Raw genomic sequence first — 22485 nt, forward strand, 5'->3', positions numbered from 1 at the left:
GCATTTGCACGTCCTAGCTTTAGCCTGTTGGTGCTGTAGCAGTGCAAATGATTATGGCAAATGAACTAGGTGGTTCAGCGTTGTGGACTCGGGTTCCCTACATCCCAGGGCAGCACCTTGCTGCAGGATGGTTTTCCACTGCCCCAGAAGCTGTTTAGTGGCACATCTTCAAAGAGAGCTATTGAGACCAAGGCTGGTGATTTCCAGATGATGTATCTGGGCTGTGGAGCTCGTCGTCATCATGAGTGATTTCATAGTTCTCTGCAGGAACTGTAGATGCCTCTATGGTTTGGGAGAAGAATGGGGAGGGAAAAATCCATAAGTAAGCCTTTCAGATAGACATGGTGACCTTGAAGCCAAACCAGAGGGCAGTGAGAATCACTAGAGCAAAGTGTGGGAGTGGTGTTTCATCTTTGAATTTTTTTGGAGATGCGGCATGGGATGGAAGAGTGTGTTTGTCCTTTCCTTCCGAAGAAAGCCAGTTGTGAAGGTGGTGGGATATCAGAGAGATAGAGGTCCAAGACCCTTCTCTGAAGGAGAGGCAAGAAATTCTGATTTAGATCTTCCATGTTCTTTGAGTGCCCAGCTCCCTGGACTGCTGTATTCTTAACAATTCTTTCTTCGTCTCTTGTCTCTTTATGAAACCTTTCACATCAGCTTTCCATTCAGTATTATGTTGATATCCTGAAGTGTGTTTCAATATCTCATTGTTAAATATCAGCTCTGCCAGTACTAAGGACTTCTGGCTGCAAACTCTTCTGAGACCTGAACATTTAGATTCTGTGCTTTGAATTAGCTCTTATAAAGCTGAGGATAGAGCTTGACTAAGATATTTCTGATAACATTTTTCACCAAAATAATGCATCTTCAGAGAGATCAAAACAGTTCACAGCTGCAGACTAAATTTGGCAAATAGCATTAGACCCTCCACAATTAAAAAAGAAAATCTTGCTGAACTTCAACACTTTCAGCAGTGTTTAAACATATGTTAAGTTTTAAAGAAATTTCTAATGGGATCATTCTGACTATTTTAAAAATATTTATAAAGTTTCATAACATTGTTTCAGGATTAATGAAATGTTTGGTATGATCCAAACATATTTTTAGTTTCATTAATCTGCGAGTGTATTTTAGATTTTACTGTTGGAAATATACAATGTTTTTGTTTCAGATAGACCTACACTAACACTGCTACTTGGTGGTGTTGTTAGCAGCTTCCACAAGTTAGGATATAGCCTTAATTTCAAATTTCGCTTCCAAATGTGGAATAGATTGGGTTTTTGAGTTTGTGCCTATCTCTAATGCCTCCCTCCAGAGGAGTGCTAGTTTGCAAGGTGTTCATATAATTTAAGGCAGAGTAGGTGTGTGCACTGAGCTCAGTGAGTGATAGCACAGTGGAGCAAGGTCAAGCCCAAGCAGCAGAGACAAAGATTTTTGTTATCTTATGCAGATTTTCTGCTACTAGCGAGCTGCTAGGAAATACAGCCCTGTGTTTGCGGGGCAGAGAATTATGCAGCATCTGAACTTTTAGATGGGTAACACCCCAAGAATATACCTTTTGGCTTTTGCTATTTCCTTCCTATAAGGCTCAGATGACCAGACCTGACAAGTCAGTTATTCCAAAGGCCTCACTAGTTTCTTCACCATGAGGAATACACGTGAGCCTAACAGAAAACCCACAAACCGGCCTCCGCTTAATCAAGGGCTAATTTCAGGGGAAGACTAATATAATCCAGTTACAGATACTAAAATGTTGTAAAAAGACATTCCCTGAAGCCCAAACACTCACAGAGGAGAGATGCCATCCAGCAAAAGCCTCATACGAAGCGCTGATGAAAATGTAAGAGGGAGAAAGCCCTCTCTGGTTTGGTTTGGGTTTTTAATACCTAGAGTTTGCTTATCACTGCTGTGAAACACATACTTTGAAAATTAGGCAGTGGAAGCAGAGAATGCCAATTTGGCGCAGTGTGTGAGGATCCATCTTACAGTATCTGCCTTTTGCAGCAGGCTGGTATTTAACCACCCCAAAAAGGAATAAAGTACTGTATTTATGGTCAGAAATATTTATGGAGAAACCCAAACCAAACAAGGACTACAGGAGTACAAAGCAACTGTGAAACCCGCGTGTCCCAGAATCAGCCGCGCTCTGCAGAGCCATCAGGGTAAAAGGCAGAGGAAACCCGTACTCACAGAACTCCACCAGCAGATACTTCGTTTCCTCCAGTGCTCTGTCAAAGTTGCTTTTTTTCAGCAGGAGTACGTTGTTCTCCTTTTTTATTTTGGGAAGTTTGGCTTTCTTTGCCTTTGTTTCATTTGGGCTTATGATGCCTGCTGCCAGGAAGCCTGTGAGAAACAACGATGACAGAAGGAAAAACTGATGTGTCTTCATCTTGTCCTGCCTTTACCCAGTTTACTGCGAAAGAAAGAAGCAAGAGAGCCCCAGGCAGCAGGATCTGCTGCCCAAATGGCTGCTGCTGTACCAGCCAAACTGAGAGGCTGATAAGGCTGATAACGGAGTCAACCACCAGTGGAGCCAATTGCACCTTTCCACAGGAAGATTAATGTAGTTAATTACTTCCCAATCCTTAGCAGCGTTTGAGGAAAATGAAGTATCTGTTGGGAAGGTAGGTTTACTGTTTCTGTAAAAAAGCAGAACCTTTGTGGGAGGCTGAGAGAGCACAGGAGGAAATACTCGCCTGCAGAAGCACCAGGCAAGTCATAGTGCATTTCTCTAATTAGCCAGCCTGCTCTCGTCACCATTACACAGCACAGAGCTGCAGGCAAAACCACCAGTGAGGTACCTGGGGCAGTATTTGAGGGCTGCTCCTCGGCTTAACATTTGGATGCCTGTTGCTCTAGCGGAGCTACTTGTTAACGGACACGATTCAGAGCCTGCGGAAGTCAGGGGAACACTCTCATTGCTTTGCATATAGAATTTTACTGTCTGTGTTTCCTTAGTGCCTTGCCTGTGAGGCTCCCATCTCTGCTTAAGTGCCAAATTGTAGCTTAATTAAGATTCTACTTTGTCAGATAAACCAGAAGATTTTTGCCATTGGCTTTCAGCAGTAAAACAATTTCATGCAGCTAATACCTATACAGTAAACTGAAGGGACAAAATGTACTGTTTCATCCTCAGGGTAGCGATCAGCTGTGAACTATGAGGCCTCTGTAGCCAGTCTTTTCAGAACGTTTTGAGAAATATCTTACAAAAAGATTAAAGCATCATTTGCTAAGAAACGGTTGCTTCTGTAAATACCTGCCGGTCTGCAATTGTAGCAGAAACACTTTAGCCCTTAAACTGTGCTGCAATTTCTGAACTGTACATCCAACGCTGTAGCTGATCTAGAGGAGCGGGCATCCTTGTGGTTGTTTCTTTGGCACAGATGAGGACAGAGCTGACTTGAGGACTACTGGGTCTATATCCTGGAAGAAAACTGCAGCAAAAAGAGGATCATACAGCAGTCAGTCCTGCCAGGGCAGATTTGCAGTGAGGAAAGGAGTTAGATTTAGCGGAACTAAACAGAAAATTAAGACCAGTGGAGTACAGTGTTTTCTTTTAGGCGTACAGCAGATTAGGTCATATATCTGCACATTTCTTCATCGATGCTAACTAGTTCTGGCTCATTCATTTTGTGCTTTATAACTTGAGAGGAATGGAAAATCTGCCTTCTGCAGGAGTCACAGCCCAGTCAGCAGGAAACATACCATTCCTGGGGCTTCTGCTTTGTTACAGCTCATACCCTGAAATTGTGTGGTTGAGAGCCATTGACACATGCCTCACGCATGAGCACTTCCACTTGCAATTCTCTGTTTTCCCTCACAAATACAGCGATTTTTACAGTGATGTCAGATGCTGTTGTTTATTGGCATCAAACACTTCAAGCTGTCACTACCTCTATACTTGTAATACGTAATGCAAAGGTAAAGTAACATCCTAGTATCCTTGTGGGTTAGGTGTGTGCTGTTGGCCACTAAATAAGGAGAAGGTCATGGCACAGAAATGTTTAAAAGCAAAGCTGACTTCATTTAATTAAGGGAAAGATTCCCTTAGGTTTAATGTGATGGGTAGATTCTTAAGGACTTTATTACACTCAAAACAAGTTTATCAGAAGATTCTACATCTGTGAGTAAAGAGTTTTCTTCACTTCCAAGGCTGGCCTTTAAATAACTGCAGTATCATCCATTCTGTCTCTTCCACGTGTACCTGTATGTTGTGTGGGAAAGAGTAGGAGAAACTGGATATGCTGGAATTTTCTTTGCAGATTTGTCTTATAACGTCTATCTTTTTCAACGCTGCACGCTTCAGCTGAAGTGCAAAGCAAATGGAAGTCTTTGGCATTTCATCTTTGCTTCCCTACTGTTTATTTTGGTTTTATTCCACGTCTTCAATGAGACTAGAACTCACAAGGAGATCAGAGATTCATCGCTTTTATTGGTGTGTAAATTCAGTGTGAATCGCCATCTAGTGTATATTTAAGACATCGCGTAATTAGAGAGACTGGTTTAAATCAAAGTGACTAAAACATGTCTTCAAAAAATTTCCTAACTAGTGTCATTTTCTTTCTGTAAGCAGGCAAAGTAAACTATTAAATTTACAGGAATCAAGAGATAGAAAAAGACTGACAAGCGAAAGTTTAGAGATGAGATACAACATTTATTTATCAGCTGACAAAGTAGAGGACAAAGATTATAGTGGAAAAAACAGTGCACAATCTCTTTGCCAGGAAAGAAGGAACACTTGCGCTAAGAAACATAGGAGATAATGAGGAAAAAATGAGGAGGCACACAAGCAACCTATTTATTCAAGCTGATTTGCATTAATTTATCAAACATCACAAATGAGACAATGTCCAAGACCTGGCTGTTTTTAAATGTATTTTCTTTCATTTCAGGTGAGTGATTCCTGTAGGTGTGCATCTGATTTTTTTCCCTACTCGCCGATAAAACATCATTTATCATGAGAATATTTATTAAATCATGGATTCCTCAGTGTCTGCAGATTCTCAGGTCACCTTGCAGGTTATTCTATGGGTGCAACAGGCTTCTTGCATCTCAGATTATTTCACATTATGACTCTATAAACCAGTGTAAAAAGGAACAACCGGAATATTTCAATTTTGCAAGTGATGTCTTGGATGAATGGTCAAAACTGGAAAAGGTAGTATTTTTCTTTTACTTCATAGATATTGGAACAATCTCTGGAGATACAGATAAGTTTTGTGGATGGATACTGGACAGTATTAGCTGCAGAGTAGAATGCCCTATTTTATTTTCTTTGTAAGAAAAATAGGTATGACTTTAAGAGACTAGTTGCCAGGGATGACTTGCTTAGTCTGGAATTATTTTGGATTGAAGTTAAACTTCTTAAGGTTTGTAATCTTATTTTAACATCTTATGTTGTGTTCTAGGATGGAAAACGACCAGCAACTCCAGCTTTTTGGTGGGTAAATGATAAAGGAGAGGAGGTGAAATGGAGCTTTGAAGAGCTGGGATTTCTGTCTAGGAAAGCAGCCAATATACTTTCTGAGACATGTGGTTTGCAGAGAGGAGACAGAGTTATAGCAGTTCTGCCCCGTGTTCCTGAATGGTGGCTACTGAATGTAGCCTGCATGCGAACAGGTGAGTAACCTTACAGATCTCTTAGAAGAAAAAAGAAAATAAAGATACAAAAAATATGCAGAATTAAGTTTTTTAAAAATGTGGTAGACAATACGCTGCTGTGCCTTCTACAATTCAGCTTCTGCGTAGGAGAATTGCAACACCCACACAGGAACCAGAGCAACTTTGTACTATATACTGGACAGGCACAGTCCAGTTCAAAGGCATCCTCGGTTGAAGCCAGCGAGGATTAGATGGTTACAAACTAAAGCCAGATTGGACCGGATACATTAGTAGTGCGGACAATTCTAATGCAGTAAGTTATATTTTGATAGGAATGGCTGGACTCAGTGATCCGGTGGGTCTCTTCCAGCCTGGTTATTCTATGATTCTATGATATGACTAGGCTAGTTTATAATTCAATACAATGGGGGTTTATTCTGCTGTTACAGTTTTGCAAATTCCTAGGGAGAGTTTGACCCATTTGAGTTACAAAACCTCCCTAAATTGAGATCTTCCCTGTGATCTAGGTACCTTTAATGTGGATGACAGAAAACTCAACACCCACGCGGCAGAATTTGTGGTCTTTTAGAGCCCCATGAGCTCGAGTCATTCTTAGGCCACAAATTCACCCAGGCTCTGCCTTCAAATATGAGTTACGCTTAACTCCTGTTTCTCAAAGAATAAGTTTTCGGCAAGTAGCTAAGCTTTTCTGTGACTGGGGTCATGTCCTGTGAACACAACAAAGAGAAATTGTCAGTTTTCTAAATTGTTTGTTGCTTTTTTCCCAGGAATTGTCTTTATTCCAGGAACATCCCAATTAACAGCTAAAGACATCTTATACCGACTCCAGGCTTCAAAGGCCAAGTGCATCATTACCAATGACACGCTGGCACCTGCAGTGGAATCTGTCACATCTGACTGCCAGTTTCTGAGGAGCAAGTTAATTGTAGCCAAAGGGAGCAGAGATGGGTGGCTGAACCTCAAAGAACTCTTTGCGTGAGTATCCAGCTGTTTTACCTTCATCTCTGTGAGGCAAAGGGAGCTGTACCAGTCAGATGGCATTGCTGAGTTTGGGGATTCATTTCCAAAATGCAAGTTATTTGCATTTTTGCATCCCTCTGCCAGCTCACTGTAATTGCTGCATTAAGTACAAATTCCTCCAACTCACTTTTGGGGACTGTATTCAGGTCTTTCAGCTTTTCCTCACCCAGCAGCCTGCCAGCTATTCAAAGTTCTCTGCTTTTACTATGGTCACAAGACAAGCACATAGAGTACTAATCTTGCAGGTGGTTTGGTCCTGACTTCTAGAGCCCAGCCTGCTGCCCCTTGAATTCAATGAGAAAATACCCTTTGCCAGCATTTTGGTGCTCAGCTTACATGGCATCAGTTATTTCTTCTCTTGACTATCTAGCCCAGACAATCTGAATTGTTCATCATTCTCTTGAACATGAATGGTATAATATATGCCTAAGACTACCTTATCTGGAAAAATAGCCTGAATGGAGCCTATTGACCTCAGACTGGGGGACTGTATGTGTTGAGGCAGAAGATTTTTTGGCATCTGCCTTCTGTTCTGTATAACAAGTACCTTGAGTGCCCTTGCACAATGAGAGTCACTGGAATATGCTGTAGGTGCTCGCATCTTTGCAACTACTGAATTGTGCTCTTCTACCTGTGATACCTGATGCAATCTATTTATTTAGTAAGATCATATGGTTTGGGGGTGTCTTCCCACTTATCACCAAAACCTTAAAAATACTGTTTCCATCATGGAAAACTACATGTTGTGACTGTCAGATACTATTTCTTCTGAAGGGTAACATCTGCTGACCATGAATGTGTCAAGACAAGGAGTCAAGACCCAATGCTGATCTATTTTACTAGTGGAAGTACAGGTTCTCCAAAAATGGTGTTGCATTCGCACAGCAGTTATGGCATCGGATTTGCAACTAGTGGCAGGTACATCTTGCAGTTTCTCTCAGTGTCCTGATTAAGTGACATGATCACAATTAAGTTGAAACTGTGACTATAAAAACTCAAGTAAATGCAGCAGGTTTTTTTCTGCCTTTGCTTTATCATCAGGCACTGGATGAACTTGACTCCTTCAGATGTAATGTGGAATACCTCTGATACTGGTTGGGTAAAGTCAGCTTGGAGCAGTGTTTTTGCACCATGGATCTGTGGATCATGTGTCTTTGTACACAATTTGCCACAGTTTAAACCAGCAGTTATTGCAGAGGTGAGTGTAAAATTTTATACTGTGAAATTTATTTCCATTTAGCATAAATGAAGCAAACAAGCTGGTTTCAGTGCGTGAGTACCCATTGCTCTGTAGCAGCAAGCATTTTTGTTGGACAGAAAGCACTATATTTTCTACAGCAGTAAGACTGACTGGTACAGCCTCTTCGGAGTCAGGATTCATAGTCACTAATCCACAGTCTGTCTCTGCGTTGAATGCATGTTGTGTTTCTTGGTTTTTATTGCATTTGAGCACATGAGTTGTTAGTCACCTGCACATCTACAAGGTTGGGCCCATCACTGCATTTTCTTTTCATGAAAATAAATTTCTGTTTTTCTAGACTCTGTCGAGGTACCCCATCACTGTGTTTTGCACTGCTCCCACTGCCTACCGAATGCTGGTCCAACACGATTTGAGCAGGTACTGGGATATAATGCTGGATCGGGTCTGGATGTTTCATTCCTTATGTTGCTTTTTTGTTTTTCAATTAAACAAAATTAGTAAAACTTGCTCTCAGAAAAGAAAGTTCTGTTCTGAAATATGAGAATAACTAGTCTCACCTTGGGTCATTCAGGCTTCAGGAATGGGCCTTTGAAAAGACAGCACAAAGGAAACAAGATTTTTTAAAGCTGTCACTTCCTCTGAATTTATGATTTGCAGTTAATTTAATTCAAGGTTTCAGGCAGAATTGGATCAGGGAATTACTGGAGTACAGTGGACCTGTTCCCATATACTTGAGAATGAAGTGAGCAGCTGGAGAACTCGCAATGCTGAGAGTTATTTGGCAGCTGTCTCCACCAGTTTGTTACACTGTAAATTACTGAGCTTATGAGAAGCACTCAGTGTGATTTGTAAGGAGTTTTCACATCTTCAGCAAGGTACTTATTCTCATTTTGATCTTCCAGCCTGACAAAAGCCAACCCTGCTTCAACAAGCTCTGTGTCCCATTCAGCCTTACTTTTGCTCTAGAAAATTCTTATTTGATCTTGAGTGTTGGCACATGACTCAGCTTTCCATGAACATCTGATCTTCTAAGAAAACACCTTTGCTCACTCTTTTGTCCAGTAAAAAACAACCTACTTCTAGTAACAAAGATAAACCACATTATGCTCAGTGGTAAAACAAGCAATCTAGAAGTCTGACCCAGGACTGTATAACAGGATGATTTTTGTCACTTCCAAAGTAGCTTGTGACTTTTTAAGCGTTCTTCTTTGGAAAATGAGGGAGCCCCAGTTAAGACCACTTATTGCTCTTTTCCGAAGTTAAGAAAATTATTTCATTTGCTGTTCCTCTCAAGCTACAAGTTCACGAGCCTGAAACACTGTGTGTCTGGAGGGGAACCCCTCAATCCTGAAGTGATGGCGAAGTGGAAAATCCAGACAGGGATTGATATCTACGAAGGTTACGGCCAGACTGAAACAGTACGTTTGCATTAATTCTCGCAGTATACCCTTTCAAAGGTAATGATACTAGAGGCACAATGCGCTTGATAAATCAATGGAAAGGCTATATAGAATTATGATAATATTGTTCCAAAGTCAGTTAGCTGCATATTTTAATGCTTAGTGGAAATACTATGACTACAGAGTTCAGTCCCTGCCAAAAACCATGCCAGAGGTTATCTCTGATCAAATAACTTGTGATAGATCCCTTTGTCATCTTTACTTAAAAGGCAAAACTAAAACAAAAAAAAAAAAGATTTGCTCTGGGTATCAATTTGGCCTCTCTGAGGTTATAATGAAAAATATTAAATCTGTTCACATCCCAGACTTCTCTGTAAGTGAACGTTAACGAAGCTATTAAGAGTCAAATTTCAGGCATTCTCTCCTCTTACCCCTGATATGGTCCAAAATTAATTATCCTAGTGCTGAAACAAGATCTGTAACATTTTCACATCTGCTGTCTTGCACATTCAAGTGTTTGCAGAAGAATGCACTGATTCTGACTGAGCACAAGCAACCTTGTTCCACAAGGCTGATGTGAAATGCTTCTGAGCCTCTCTCTGATGTGCTGGAGAACTGCAGTTTTTAGTACTGATCAGCCCTTCTGGTGACAGTCATGCAGAAGTGACATGCCTGGTACGAAAAAATAATAAAGTCTACAAGATGTTGCACAAATTTTAAAAAATATCTGTTATGCAGGTGACAATATGTGCCAATATGAAAGGAATGAAAATTAAACCTGGCTCTTTGGGAAAAGCTGTTCCCCCTTATGATGTGCAGGTATGTGGATATGTCACATCTGAGCTCAGCTGCAGTTGTGGGTATGTGAGTAAGGGAAATGTCCCTTCTCTGTCCTGCACTGTGCTCTCGCAGGCATTTCACTGAGCTAATTAAAGCGATAATGCTATGTCCTTTCTGCAGATCATAGATGAACATGGGGCTATTCTGCCTAGAGGGGAAGAAGGCAACATTGCTGTCCGAGTTCAACCGGAGCGACCATTCTGTATGTTCTCCGAGTACCTGGTAGGTCTGAGTTGGTCTGTCTGTGTCTGCTGAGACTCAGAGCAAAGTTGCATTGCCCCACCAGGATGCTGAGTTATAGTACATACTTAGGAAAACACTAGAATCAGACAGACGTATTCTCCATTGCTTTTGAACTGTCATGTTGAATAAACTTTGGGGAACCTATTTATGTGTTTAATCCTCATCTGAACCCCTATAATATTTGGATATTTGTAGCATCCACAAATAACAACTTGCACAAAGTAATTCCTCATTATGTGATAAAAAAACTTAATTTGCTTCATTACTATTACTTCAATTATTCATTATGTCTTCTGTTGTCAAGGTGTTTTCCTGTGTGATCTAGACCTGCTAGATCGATGTAGGTAATGAGGTTTTTCCCATAGGTCACCTCATTTGTGTTTTGGTCTTAAAGGTTAGGGATGAAAAGTTTCCATTGACAGGTTATTATGGTAACCCCCGCAATGATAAATCATTTATCTGAAGAGAGGTTTATGCATTATAGTAATTTGCTGTGATTGTTGAGCATTTTGATACAGCACACCATTTTTTCTCTAGAATATGAATCTTTATATACAGAAATGCCTTTTTCTACCTCTCGTGTATTTCCATCACAGACCTGCTAATCATTGTAGTGCTGTTTTTTTTTAATTGAAGGCATAAAATAATATTGAACGTACTCATTTTGAGAACAACTTAAAAAATTGTCTTGATACTTTTTAGCACCAGTGCAAATTAAATGCATTTCATTTTGCTAACAATCAGATGCATTTTTTTTAAGTGTTTGATTGTTGTCAGGATAATCCAGAAAAAACTGCTGCCTCTATATGTGGAAATTTTTATGTCACTGGGGACAGAGGGATTATGGATGAAGAAGGATATGTCTGGTTTGTTGGAAGAGCTGATGATATAATTAATTCTTCTGGGTAAGTCAGTTGCTTTTTTTGCCTGTTAATGCTTTTCTGTTTTACTGCAAAATTCAATCTGGAAAGACCAATTGAATGGCTAGTTTGCTGCAGCTGCCATATCTGCATTTTCTCCTAGGTATCGTATTGGCCCGTTCGAAGTTGAAAGTGCATTAATACAACACCCTGCGGTCTTAGAGTCGGCTGTTGTCAGCAGTCCTGATCCAATTCGAGGAGAGGTAAAAAAGGAAAAAAAATATATAGGAAGGAATACACTTTATTCTAAGCCTCAATTCCCTTACATGTACTAAGTGTCCTTGGAATATGTTGCAGATTTTTGGAGTTAAAATGGGTTAAAAAAATTTAAAACCAAACAATTCTTAAAACTTCAGAATTATTTCCCCGTTTGCAGGGTTTGATGTAGAAAAAAAAATGTTCGGCTCTTCAGATTTATTGTGGCTTCTTTTTGTATAAGAAATGGAATTTGGATTATTTCTCTTTTTGTCACTAAGCACATGGTGGCAGTGATATCCAGGGTGTTTAATTTTTCTTTTTATATATTTCAACTGTGGAACATTTCTTTAAGCCCCAGGGTGAGATTTCCAGCTGTCTTGTTTTCTGTTCTACAACTTTTTGAAAGTTTAGCAGTGTATAAATTTAAGAACAGAAAAGAAGCAGAAAAATAGCAAAAGGTCCTGTGCTGCATCATGTGTCCTTCATAATGTTGCATTCTGTACAAAATAGCCAATCAAAAGGGAAATTAAAGACAAAAATTAAACTTTTGCATTTCTGAATGTTGATGCTCAGTTTTAACAATAGATGTATCCCTTCATTCCCATGTCTGGAAGCTAACACAGGCCCTCAACTTTTGTGGCACAGGTAGTCAAAGCCTTCGTTGTTTTAACACCTGCTTTTGTATCACATGATCAAGAAAAACTAACTCATGAGCTTCAACAACATGTCAAGAAAGTGACTGCACCTTACAAGTATCCAAGGAAGGTAAGTGCACCACAAAAACCAGGTCTTAATTGTGTCAAAAATGGAACAGGTTTTGTCACACCTCAACTTTTTTTCAACTGCATCCTGACAAACGCTCCAAACATAGTGGGATTAAATAATGGAACCCAACCTGTAAATTACAGGATCTACTGCAGCTGTATCCTTGGGTTCACTGTACGTGCTAGAAAGGACCCGAAGGGAGGAAATGGTAACGTAACTTATCTCAACCAGAGTCCAGTCTTCCTTTCATGAAATGCTAGAGGGTTCACAGCGACTCAGACAAGTCATTCAGCTCTCACCAATTCCTGACTTTGGCTGCAGTCAGCTAAGCTGTGTACTAAAGGAATTTCTCTGCCCCAGCCCCAGGCTGTGCAGCTTCCCATCTTTTTACCCCAGCCATAATAAAAATGTGCCTTTCCTTGCATCTGGGAGATTAATCAGAATGTTTTTGGCTAAAAGTGAGAAATTTTGCCTTTCAGATGGAATTTGTTCAGGCCCTGCCGAAGACGGCTACTGGGAAAATCCAGAGAAAGGCTCTAAGGAACAAAGAGTGGGGAAAAGCATAAGATGAGCTGGGAATTGAGAAGAGAAAATATCTATCAGCCACAGCACAACACACTTTGCATGTGATCATGACCCAGAGCACTCAGAGAACTCCTGGAAGAACAAGCTATGAAAAAAAAAAAAAAGAAAGAACAGTTGTATAGTGTGAAGATGTGTGGTATTAGAACCACTCTTGCCATCGACATACAAATTTTCCGAAAAATGAGGACAAGGAGTAAGAAGGTATAGATCCAGGAGCTTACAAAGGTTTTCTTATTACTGAAATCAGTGTAAACTGCAGCTTCTTTACAAAAAAAAATGTCTAACAACAGCATTTTGATAATTACAAATAAAAGATAAATTAATAAAAATTATCTTTGACTTGTAGTGGGTATCAGCAATTAAGTGATATACTCCCTTCAATAACTCTCACTGTAACATTCCCAAATTCTTTCTGAATGGAAGGAGAAAGAAGTATTCTTTACCTATTTTTCTTCATCTTGATGAATTTGCGTTCTGCTGAAATGGTTAAAATGGGAGGAAAGAGAAGATACAAAGTGCTTTAGGTTAAGGTGCAAATGATGCACAGTTAACAATGGTGTAAATGATTACAAGAAAAAGGTCAATCCATAGAAAGAATTGTGCTGCCTGGTCTGTTTTTTGCTATTTTCTGTTCTCATTACTTCAAAAAAGGCAAGTGGTAAAGTGGAAAGGGCTTCACCTCAAATCCTTTTCGACAGTGTGTCCAGGTTTCACATCTCCAGATAAAGGCTGATCTTTACAGTGCCTCATTTGGGAAACGCGTGTTGCCAAAGCTGAATGAGCCAGTGAAGAGGATCTACCCCAGCCAGCTCTCGATCCATACCGCCCACAGCAAACAGGTCAGGAAAACACTTATTTGAATAACTACTGTTGCTAATCATTGAGAAGAAGTTATGTCCTATAGGATTATTTATGCTGGTCAGTATTTCTCTTCCACAATCTCCGCTTAGCGTGGAGGACACTGTGAATTACGGTGACTTTGACAATGTATCTGTTCTGGGGGGAAAATCCAGATTTTTTTTTTTTTTTATGCTGCAGATATCACTGAAACAATTGAGTTGTGCAAGTCCTAGGTATTTGAGTTCATTCACCTAAAAGGCAGATTAAATGTTATTTTAACATCTCCTGCTAAGGAGTAAGGAAATAATTCTACTGCTCAAGAAGTTACTTTTTCTTGGGGAATAAAATTTGACCAAACCTGAGATCTGTGGATCCGAGATGTAAGGATAAGAGGTTACGGTTGAAGACAAGAGGTAAGCAAATACAAAATGAACTTAAAAACCTGGGACAAAGGACGAAACTTGGCAGCTTTGCTCAGGCCACAGATATTCCACAAGGAAAAGAATTTAATCAAGATCTTACCTATAATTTTGTGCCTTGTTTGTGGATAGCCTCATCCTTTGTAAGAACAGAAAGGAAAATTAACCTGTATTTCAGCAGGCACTCCCCTAACCTTGAAATGAGTTTAGTAACTTGTGTTTAGTGGTTGAAAAAGGAAAATCAATAGATGGACCCAAGTTTTAGAATCATCATAGGCTTCCAGGATTCTGTTAGCTCCTGCTCTGTGAGCTCTTCCAGACACCAGTCAGGTTTTGTTCTGTGTTAAATAATCTTCATAATAATAATCTTTATCTTTTTGTTGTTGTTGTTGCAGGATTCATAGCAACAATTGTGTTAATTTTCTACAGCATCGACACACGTTCTTTTCTGCCATGAAGTTGTCATTTAAATTACAGACTCTAAAATCCTTATGGACTCTGAAGCCTCCTAATAGGACTTTCCATGGACACCCCAGGCTGCTTGCTGCTGATTTATATTCACAGTACGAGTCCGTCAGGCAGGGCGAACAGGAAATTCCACAGTACTTTAACTTTGCGAGTGATGTACTGGACAAATGGTCTGAGATTGAGAAGGCAAGTATCTTTTGTTGTGCAGATGAGGTACTATAATTCATTTGAAATAAGGGTCATTTTCTTTTAATGAAAAAAATCAATTGCCAAAACCGATTTACATTAGGACATTATACAAAATCTGTTTCTTGCTTTATTTGAAGCATCTCTAGCCCTTGGTGTTCCTGATGTGGGTAGAAAAATCGATGGTAAGTCCCTTTTGATTTTGATTTAACCTCAAATGGCTGTGCTTATTCCTTCTGCATGCCAGAATGTTAGTAAGTCACATCATAAAAGTACAGGTAATGTAAGAATAACATTGTATACCAGGGAGAATTCTCTCACAAATGTTTAATTACATTCCTCCAAAGTGAATTTCTGCATTTGTCCAGACAGACTGTAGTTGAGACCACCTAAGTCCCCTCTTCATGAGCAATCAGGCTAGAAAGAATCCTGAGATACCACACTGTCCTGTTGTTTTATTTTGTTCTCTGCCTTTACTGCTTCCATTTCATAGTATTCCACAACTGTGTCCAGAGTATCAGGTGTGTTATGTGAAGTATTTCACAGTATTTGTTATCTTGACGAGTGTTAGTGCTTGGCATAAGGCTTAAACAGAAATAAGATCCAGACTAGGACTTGGGTCTGGAGGTGTTTAGTCTCGTAAACATTTCAGGATCAGAAGAGGAGAATTTATTGGGGATATCTCAGCTTGGTCCATAGCAAATTTCAGTCCATTAAGGACAAGGGAAAAATAATAGCTGATATGACAGTTGTGAAGTACTCAATCCTTCCGTAATTTGCAGATATTTCTGCATTGTGATTTCATGGTCTTTCAGAAGAAAATGTTTTGGTTTTAAATCCCTGTGTTTCATAGGCTGGAAAGAGATCATCAAACCCTGCCTTTTGGTGGATAGATGGAAAAGGAGAAGAAGTGAAGTGGAGCTTTGAGGAGCTGGGGTTCCTGTCACGGAAAGTGGCCAATTTGCTGACTAAAGTGTGTGGACTGCAAAAGGGGGACAGAATTGTTGTGATCCTGCCACGAATCCCAGAGTGGTGGCTGGTGAATGTGGCTTGCATGCGAGTAGGTGAGTGTGCATATCTGAGACTGGTAAAACTGCTTAATGCAATTGGTTGAGAGGATCAAGAAGGAAAAGTAATGTAATAATCTAGTGAGTGGCCTAGTTACCAATTAAGCAGGCAGTCCTGCAGAATTTGTATGAGCTGCTGTAGAACAGGGGACCTGTACAGCAGGCATGGAGATGACAGAAGGCAGGGAAAAGCCATGGAAGCTACCAGGCAGGTCCACATTTCATTCTTTTATAGGAGAGCACAAGCAACTACATTACTCTACTAGAACAGTTTAGCTTGGGAACGACAGGGCAAATTAATATCAGAAGTCAGTTTGGAAAGAGTTAATAGTTTAGATTCTTAGAAAAGAATCAGATGTAAAAAATGTCATCCCAAGCTAACTTTATTGCTCTTCTAGGAATTGTCTTAATTCCAGGAATATCCCTATTATCACCCAAAGACATATTATATCGACTTCAGGCATCCAAGGCCAAGTGCATCATTACCGATGACACGCTGGCTCCTGCCGTGGACTCAGTGGCACCTGAGTGTCCGTTTCTGAAAACCAAGCTGATGGTGTCCAAAGGCAGTAGGGAGGGATGGCTGAACTTCACTGACCTGTACAAGTGAGTATGAGTTAGGGACGCTGCAGTCGTGATGGTGAAAGCAGACCTGTTGTCCGCAAGGGCTCATTTACAAGTTTTCATCGACTACAGGTACCCTTCAAATGCCAACATTAAGGTGTTAAGCGTGGTGCTTGATTGCTGATCCCCATCAGAGTTGTTTAATAACAGTGATGGTGTTCTGGGAAGTTTCTGTCCTTTTCTTCTTAAGGGGAAGTCTGTCTTTGAGGAAAGTGTAACTCCACATTACTTTAGCCTAACTTAGCGAAAAGCTTCGTGAAGCTTGTTTGGGGCAGGAGCTCTGCAACATACTTCGTTACCTTCTGAACCCTGTGTAAAGTAACCATTGAATGTATTCTCTGTTTTAAAGAAACCAATCTGCTGATCATTCCTGCATCAAAACAAGGATTCAAGACTCGATGAGTATCTTCTTTACCAGTGGAACCACGGGTTTTCCAAAGATGGCTGAACATTCCCAGGGAAGTCTGGGATTCAGACCCCTTTTAAGTGAAAGGTATGAGAGTTTTGAACCTACTTGAGCATGGGATAATTGAAGTTGCATAGTAGAACTGATTAAAAATTGCTGAATAAGAAACACCAATGTACAACCCCAGTCCTTCTCCCTCTGAAATTGCCCTAGAAACTCCAGCAGATTTCTAGGGCAGTGGGATCACCTCAGCATTTCCATTTTTCAATTAATATCTCTTGCCCTTTTCTTTAGAGTGGTTCACAGGTCAGCCATCAACTGGGATTACTTTAGCACAAAGAACTGAGTTACCATGCTATTTGGGATGCAAAATCTTTGTGACATGTAGGTGATTGTGATTTGTTTCTGGGTTTTTTAAAGCAAAAAAGTTTCATTATCTTTTTTTTCATTTTTTCTGGTGTATTAGGTACTGGTTGGACTTGACTCCCTCAGATGTGATATGGAGCACAGCAGACACAGGATGGATACTAGGTGCACTGGCATCTGTTTTTGATCCCTGGGTTTTTGGATCATGCATCTTTATACACAGGCTATCACGGATTGAATCAGCAGACATTCTAAATGTAAGGAAAAACTCATGGCATTGTGTTAATCTTCAGAAAAGGCACAAAAAAAATAATTTTTAACAGCATCTGTACATTTTATGAGGGTGGTATCCATAGTTGTGTTTCAGATGCTCTATCTATTGTCTAAAGCCCCTGTTTACATATTTTGTGTACGCAGAAGAAGCCAAACCTGTGGTTCATTTATACGGTTTGCTCATAGCTGGTGAGCACATGAATGGAAATCATCCAAAACCAGCAGTAATTGCTTGCCTTTTTTTCTAGTGACTGTGGAAGTAATATCAGGTGAAACCAAAGCATTTCTCTGCCTACACTGGCCAAGATGAAAGTGAAAACCTCACTAGAAGGTGAACAGAGAGAGGCTTATCCTGCCTGTGTTTCAGGCTGTGCAGTCTGGGTGTCTTGTAGACATGTTAGCATGGGATTTTGTCCTATCAAATATACTCTGAATCTCTAATCTCTGCATATTATGCCAACTATAGGAGGTTTTCTTACCCAACGGAGTGTACGGTGCTTTTACAGAGAAAGGAGACCTACATTTTTCACCTATACCACCTGTTCACTGTACACTCACGAGGCATTTTTTTGTCTGAGCTTCATCTTGTTTAACTCACTAGACTCTCTGCAGATTCCCCATTGATGTGCTGGTTGGTGCTCCAACATTGTTCCGCATGCTCGTGCAAAATGATCTCTCCAGGTACCTCAAGAAATTATTTATTACTGTTTAATTTACCCTAAATAAACTCTAGTGATCTCCCAGATAGAAGCTTGACCCAAAATAGAGTAGTAATTTAGTTTAAAATATCCTTCATAACAAGACCATCACACAAAATTTATGGGGTTTGCTGAGTTTTATGATCAGACACAGAGAAACTTGCTGTTTTCCCTCGGGAATTTGAGACTTTTCACTACTAACTTGTCACCAAATGCCTGAGGATATGAAGCTGAGCACCTGTCAAATTCTTTATCATAATTTTCAATTACCACATTAATTGTCCGTACTCTGGGAAGGGCCAAGGGCAGTATCAACATAGCTGTGACTCGTTGTGGCAGTTGTACGGCCTCCCCTGCTCCACCATCATCCTCTGCCTGACCCTGTTCTTTCCCCTGTCTTGCCCTTTCTCACTTGGGCTGTTGCAGAGAGTTTGCATTCGAGGCCCTGGCTCAGCAAGTTGCTCTGTGGCTGGTTATAGGTGTGGCCTTAAATCCCAACTGACTTCCAACAAAAATTTTACTGTATTTTTCATGTGCGTTTAACTCTGACTACTACTACTCATATGTACAGTGTTGAGCAGATTGATATCCTGGCTTTAGCAGGAGCTGAAGGATCAGCAGTCCTCTGATTTTCTCACTTCATGGGACTAACTCTCCAATTAAATAGCTCTCTGGTGTTATTTGTTTATAGTTGCATGCTCCTTGTCTTGCTCAATAGATTTAAGTGGTCCCCCTCTTTTTTTTTTCTAACTGTCTGCGAAGGTATAAATTCATGAAGCTCAAGCACTGCGTGAGCGGAGGGGAGCCGCTCAACCCAGAAGTTATGGAGCAGTGGAAAAGAGAGACTGGGCTGGACATCCATGAAGTGTATGGCCAGACTGAAGCGGTAGGGTCAATATTCTATTAAATCTTTGTAATTCCTTTTTGCCTTATGATGTTGTTGAGAGCAGATGTGCTCTAATATTTCCATAAAGGTCCTTAAGCAAATCCCAAGTGACAGGAACAGGCAAGAGGACAGAGTCTGAATCAAAGGAACAAGACTGGTAGGCAGGGGCAGTGAATTCTTTGCAAATAATGGAAAAGGATTCTTTCAGGGAGTTTCTTGATTTTGTTTATCTGTCCCATGGAGCACTGACAGATACCATCTTATGAATCTTAATTCCTTACTTTGGAATTATTCTAGAAAGTACATTTAATGAATTGAATGTAGATATAAAAGTTTTCTATTGCAAAACTTTGTTTTGATTTTTACAGGGAATAATCTGCTGTGTTTCTAAAGGAATGAAGATTAAACCTGGATCAATGGGGAAGGCAGCTCCCCTTTTTGATGTGCAGGTTTGTTGGCTGCTCTTTAGTTTCTTTCATAGTGGTTTCTGGTTGGTTGGGTTTCGGTTTGGGATCTTTTTCCCTATTGAACAAAACTACATGTTGTTTTTCATTCTAGGTCATAGACAAAAAAGCTAATATTCTGCCTCCAGGACAACAGGGGGAAATTGCTGTTCGAAGCAAACCTACAAGACCACTTGGTTTATTCTCTGAATATGTAGTAAGGACTTTAATTTATTGCTCACCACCACCAGTCTCCTCTAAGTCTCTCCAATTGCATAGTAGTTCAAAAGGCTGGATATTTTTCACAAATTTATTATTTATTACCACAGTAATTTGTTTGCTTGGATTGTTGGATGTTAGAGAAGGGAAGAGAAGATTTTGCTCAAGATTGAGTTAGGTTTTTTTGTTTAAATAACCAAAATGTTTTTGGTTTTAAACCTATTTTATCTTATAGCAATATCAGTACAATTCTTGAACATCCTTGACTGAAAAATTAAGTTCCAGTGCATTTAATATTATGTGCATTATAGCATAATTTATAGCTAAAGCATGCTCAAACTCTGAAGTGCTGTTTGTAAATCACTTTGAGGATAACCCGAAGAAAACCGCAGAAAGTGAACGTGGGGATTTTTATGTCACTGGAGACAAAGGGACTATGGATGAAGATGGATATTTTCGGTTTTTTGGGAGAGATGATGACATCATAATTTCTTCAGGGTTAGTCTGCATGCTTCCTTTCTAGATCTACCATTGTAGAATCTTACGTGTTGTGTGTTAGTTGTGTGTGTGTTAGTTTCTGATATGATAGGCCTGTGATGAATGTATTTGCCTTTTGACTTAGGAATATTTACTTTTATAAAGTAAGTATAAAAATATTTGGTATTGGTTTTCCAGCTCATGAAACCAAATCCTACATTTTCCTTTCCTTACCTAGATACCGCATTGGGCCATTTGAAGTAGAGAGTGCCCTGATAGAGCACCCAGCAGTAGCAGAAACAGCTGTTGTCAGCAGCCCTGATCCTCTCAGAGGAGAGGTAATGATGCTGAACAGGGGTGGGGGAAGCAATATTTTTGTTTAAATATATAACTATCTAAAGAATTTCCTACCTTACTGAGTGATGTACAGATCTAAGGCAGTCATGTCATCATGGATAATCTTAAAAATAGCTGGTGTCAGGCCACTTTTATTGACCTTACCTTACAGGTTGTGAAAGCTTTTGTGGTCCTGTCCCCCACGTTTTCATCCAGTGACTTGGAGAGCTTAACCTGTGACTTGCAGGAGCACGTCAAGAAAACAACTGCTCCGTATAAATACCCTAGAAAGGTAAATGCTTCTGAAGAGAAACTTCAAACCAGGGCACCCTTCCATTAGCCCCAGGAGAATTACAATTTGGATTTTCATGATTCACCTGAAAGAGACAATCATAATGATCCAGCTAGAGCACTGGCTCCAGAAAATCTTTCCTAAATAGCATTAGTTTAGATTGATTTTCATTTGTGTAAAGTGTTTGATTAAACCTCTTGAAAAATTCTAGGCTTTGTATGATATCATAGTTACATCTGCATATTCTAAGTCAAGATCATAATCAAATTCTCCTTTTTGTGTTTAACCTCAACCAAGGACACTCTGGTGACTTTAGGGTAGGATCTCACTGAATCTAAATAAGTTTTTTTCCACTGGTCCTCACTGTTCATAAATAGGAGGAAAGCCCAGGACGATGCACCTGGTGTTTCTCAGTAATCACAACAGTACAGGGGAAGAGCTACTAGCAGTGCTTTACATGTGCAAAACTCACAGGAACTAAGGGCCATTAAAGATGTCCTTATTTTTATCCTGATAACATCCCTTTTGTTGCTCATCCGTGAACTCTGATACCATTTAGGTATTTGTCCTTCTGCTACAGTACTCGGTTTGGTTAGCTGGAAAGCAACTACACAGATACTTGGCCATCTAGGCAGCCAAAGAAATTGCTTTACAAGTGGCACAATGTGCTGCTGTGAATTGGCGTGGACTTGATCCTTTAGGCAAGCAGGTCTTACTGATGTGAGTCCCTTTTATTTTCCACTTATGCTGAAAGCCAGTCTTGGAACACAAGCTCTGTAGAACATGCTACATTGTTCTCTGTCTTTTTTTATTTAGGTGGAATTTGTCCAAGAGCTGCCAAAGACAGTCACTGGGAAGATCAAGAGGAATGAATTAAGAAACAAAGAGTGGGGAAGGGTGTAGCATTGTTTGGAATTTAACAGAACTTGTTTTGTTCCATTAAGACTATAGGAATTTCTAATACAACTGCCCTTTTCTGATCTAATTTTGTTAAATGCCTGAGCATCAAAAACTGTAGATATCACCAAGCTATGATGTTTACACCTGCTTGCAAAGCTTCTAATGTCAGAACCATGGTTTCTGTTCCTGAAGCACTGCTCCGAAAGGGAGAAAACCATAGAACTCCATTCTAGTCCTAAATGTCCACAGGCTCATCAGAATTTGGCTAGTGACCCATATCTTCTGGATAGCATCCAAGGTCAATGAAGAGAGATTGCTGGTATCTTGTCTAGCTCCAAGCTGCAGAAAAGGCAGGCATGGATTTGAGTGGTTCAAATGCTCTGTCCTTAAATGCAGCATGTTTAAACTGAATGCAGCCTTCCTGTCATTTACTGAAGATGGAAAGACTCCTCTTTGTTGATACCACCATATGACCTTCATAAACCTTTCTAGTTTGATATATGATTTGATGACGAGCAGTGCTAGCTTCTCCCGTGCTTTATCCGCAAATACCTTCTCATACAGAAGTGGCTTCGTTGCTCACCCTCTATTTTGATCTTCACACGCGATGGACAAAATTCCTGTATCACTTCTGATGGTCTTTAAAACAAAGTTTGCTGTTGGGCAGGTGACCCAATTTGTAGAACAGACCATGGTTCTTTTCCACAGTCAATGTTTGCTAATTCAGCAGCAACTTAGAGGCGAAACCAGTGCAAAACCTCTCTTGATTTGGTTTGGATAATCACATCTCT

At 40.0% G+C, this 22485-nt stretch overlaps 3 protein-coding genes across 4 annotated transcripts in view; 2 read left to right on the top strand and 1 right to left on the bottom strand.

Annotated features, from left to right (window-relative positions):
• The window catches only part of PDILT (protein disulfide isomerase like, testis expressed), a 20811-nt gene extending 18182 nt beyond the window's left edge, over positions 1 to 2629 (bottom strand). Inside the window, exon 1 of the mRNA XM_069870292.1 lies at positions 2191 to 2629. Coding sequence (XP_069726393.1) covers positions 2191 to 2389 — 199 coding nt within the window. The 5' untranslated portion in view covers positions 2390 to 2629. The remainder of the gene's footprint in view (positions 1 to 2190) is intronic.
• The window catches only part of LOC138727637 (acyl-coenzyme A synthetase ACSM3, mitochondrial-like), a 13783-nt gene extending 781 nt beyond the window's left edge, over positions 1 to 13002 (top strand). For both annotated transcript variants that reach the window (XM_069870291.1, XM_069870290.1), the window contains exons 2-14: positions 4893 to 5158; positions 5409 to 5619; positions 6390 to 6597; positions 7417 to 7560; positions 7684 to 7840; positions 8181 to 8260; positions 9138 to 9261; positions 9982 to 10062; positions 10204 to 10305; positions 11104 to 11231; positions 11350 to 11449; positions 12090 to 12209; positions 12689 to 13002. In XM_069870291.1, coding sequence (XP_069726392.1) covers positions 4958 to 5158; positions 5409 to 5619; positions 6390 to 6597; positions 7417 to 7560; positions 7684 to 7840; positions 8181 to 8260; positions 9138 to 9261; positions 9982 to 10062; positions 10204 to 10305; positions 11104 to 11231; positions 11350 to 11449; positions 12090 to 12209; positions 12689 to 12775 — 1743 coding nt within the window. In that variant the 5' untranslated portion in view covers positions 4893 to 4957 and the 3' untranslated portion in view covers positions 12776 to 13002. The remainder of the gene's footprint in view (positions 1 to 4892; positions 5159 to 5408; positions 5620 to 6389; positions 6598 to 7416; positions 7561 to 7683; positions 7841 to 8180; positions 8261 to 9137; positions 9262 to 9981; positions 10063 to 10203; positions 10306 to 11103; positions 11232 to 11349; positions 11450 to 12089; positions 12210 to 12688) is intronic.
• An 87-nt stretch (positions 13003 to 13089) lies between these two features.
• LOC138727640 (acyl-coenzyme A synthetase ACSM4, mitochondrial-like) lies at positions 13090 to 22390 on the top strand. Its single transcript, XM_069870298.1, has 14 exons — positions 13090 to 13633; positions 14449 to 14707; positions 15561 to 15771; positions 16173 to 16380; positions 16748 to 16891; positions 17271 to 17427; positions 18045 to 18124; positions 18904 to 19027; positions 19396 to 19476; positions 19586 to 19687; positions 20060 to 20187; positions 20405 to 20504; positions 20675 to 20794; positions 21611 to 22390. Exons 2-14 carry the CDS (start codon positions 14507 to 14509, stop codon positions 21695 to 21697), a joined length of 1743 nt encoding a protein of 580 aa, XP_069726399.1. The 5' UTR covers positions 13090 to 13633; positions 14449 to 14506; the 3' UTR covers positions 21698 to 22390.
• The last annotated feature ends 95 nt before the right edge of the window (positions 22391 to 22485 follow it).

This window comes from Phaenicophaeus curvirostris, chromosome 16 (genome assembly GCF_032191515.1).
Source record: "Phaenicophaeus curvirostris isolate KB17595 chromosome 16, BPBGC_Pcur_1.0, whole genome shotgun sequence".
NCBI lineage: Eukaryota > Metazoa > Chordata > Aves > Cuculiformes > Cuculidae > Phaenicophaeus > Phaenicophaeus curvirostris.

What these genes read in the sequence shown, in the direction of transcription:
- LOC138727640 (XM_069870298.1), top strand. Translation starts at nt 14,507, where the DNA reads ATGAAGTTGTCATTTAAATTACAGACTCTAAAATCCTTATGGACTCTG. An exon ending in AACTTCACTGACCTGTACAA is followed by an intron (nt 16,381 to 16,747) that starts GTGAGTATGAGT and finishes TCTGTTTTAAAG; the next exon opens with AAACCAATCTGCTGATCATT. An exon ending in GACATCATAATTTCTTCAGG is followed by an intron (nt 20,188 to 20,404) that starts GTTAGTCTGCAT and finishes TTCCTTACCTAG; the next exon opens with ATACCGCATTGGGCCATTTG.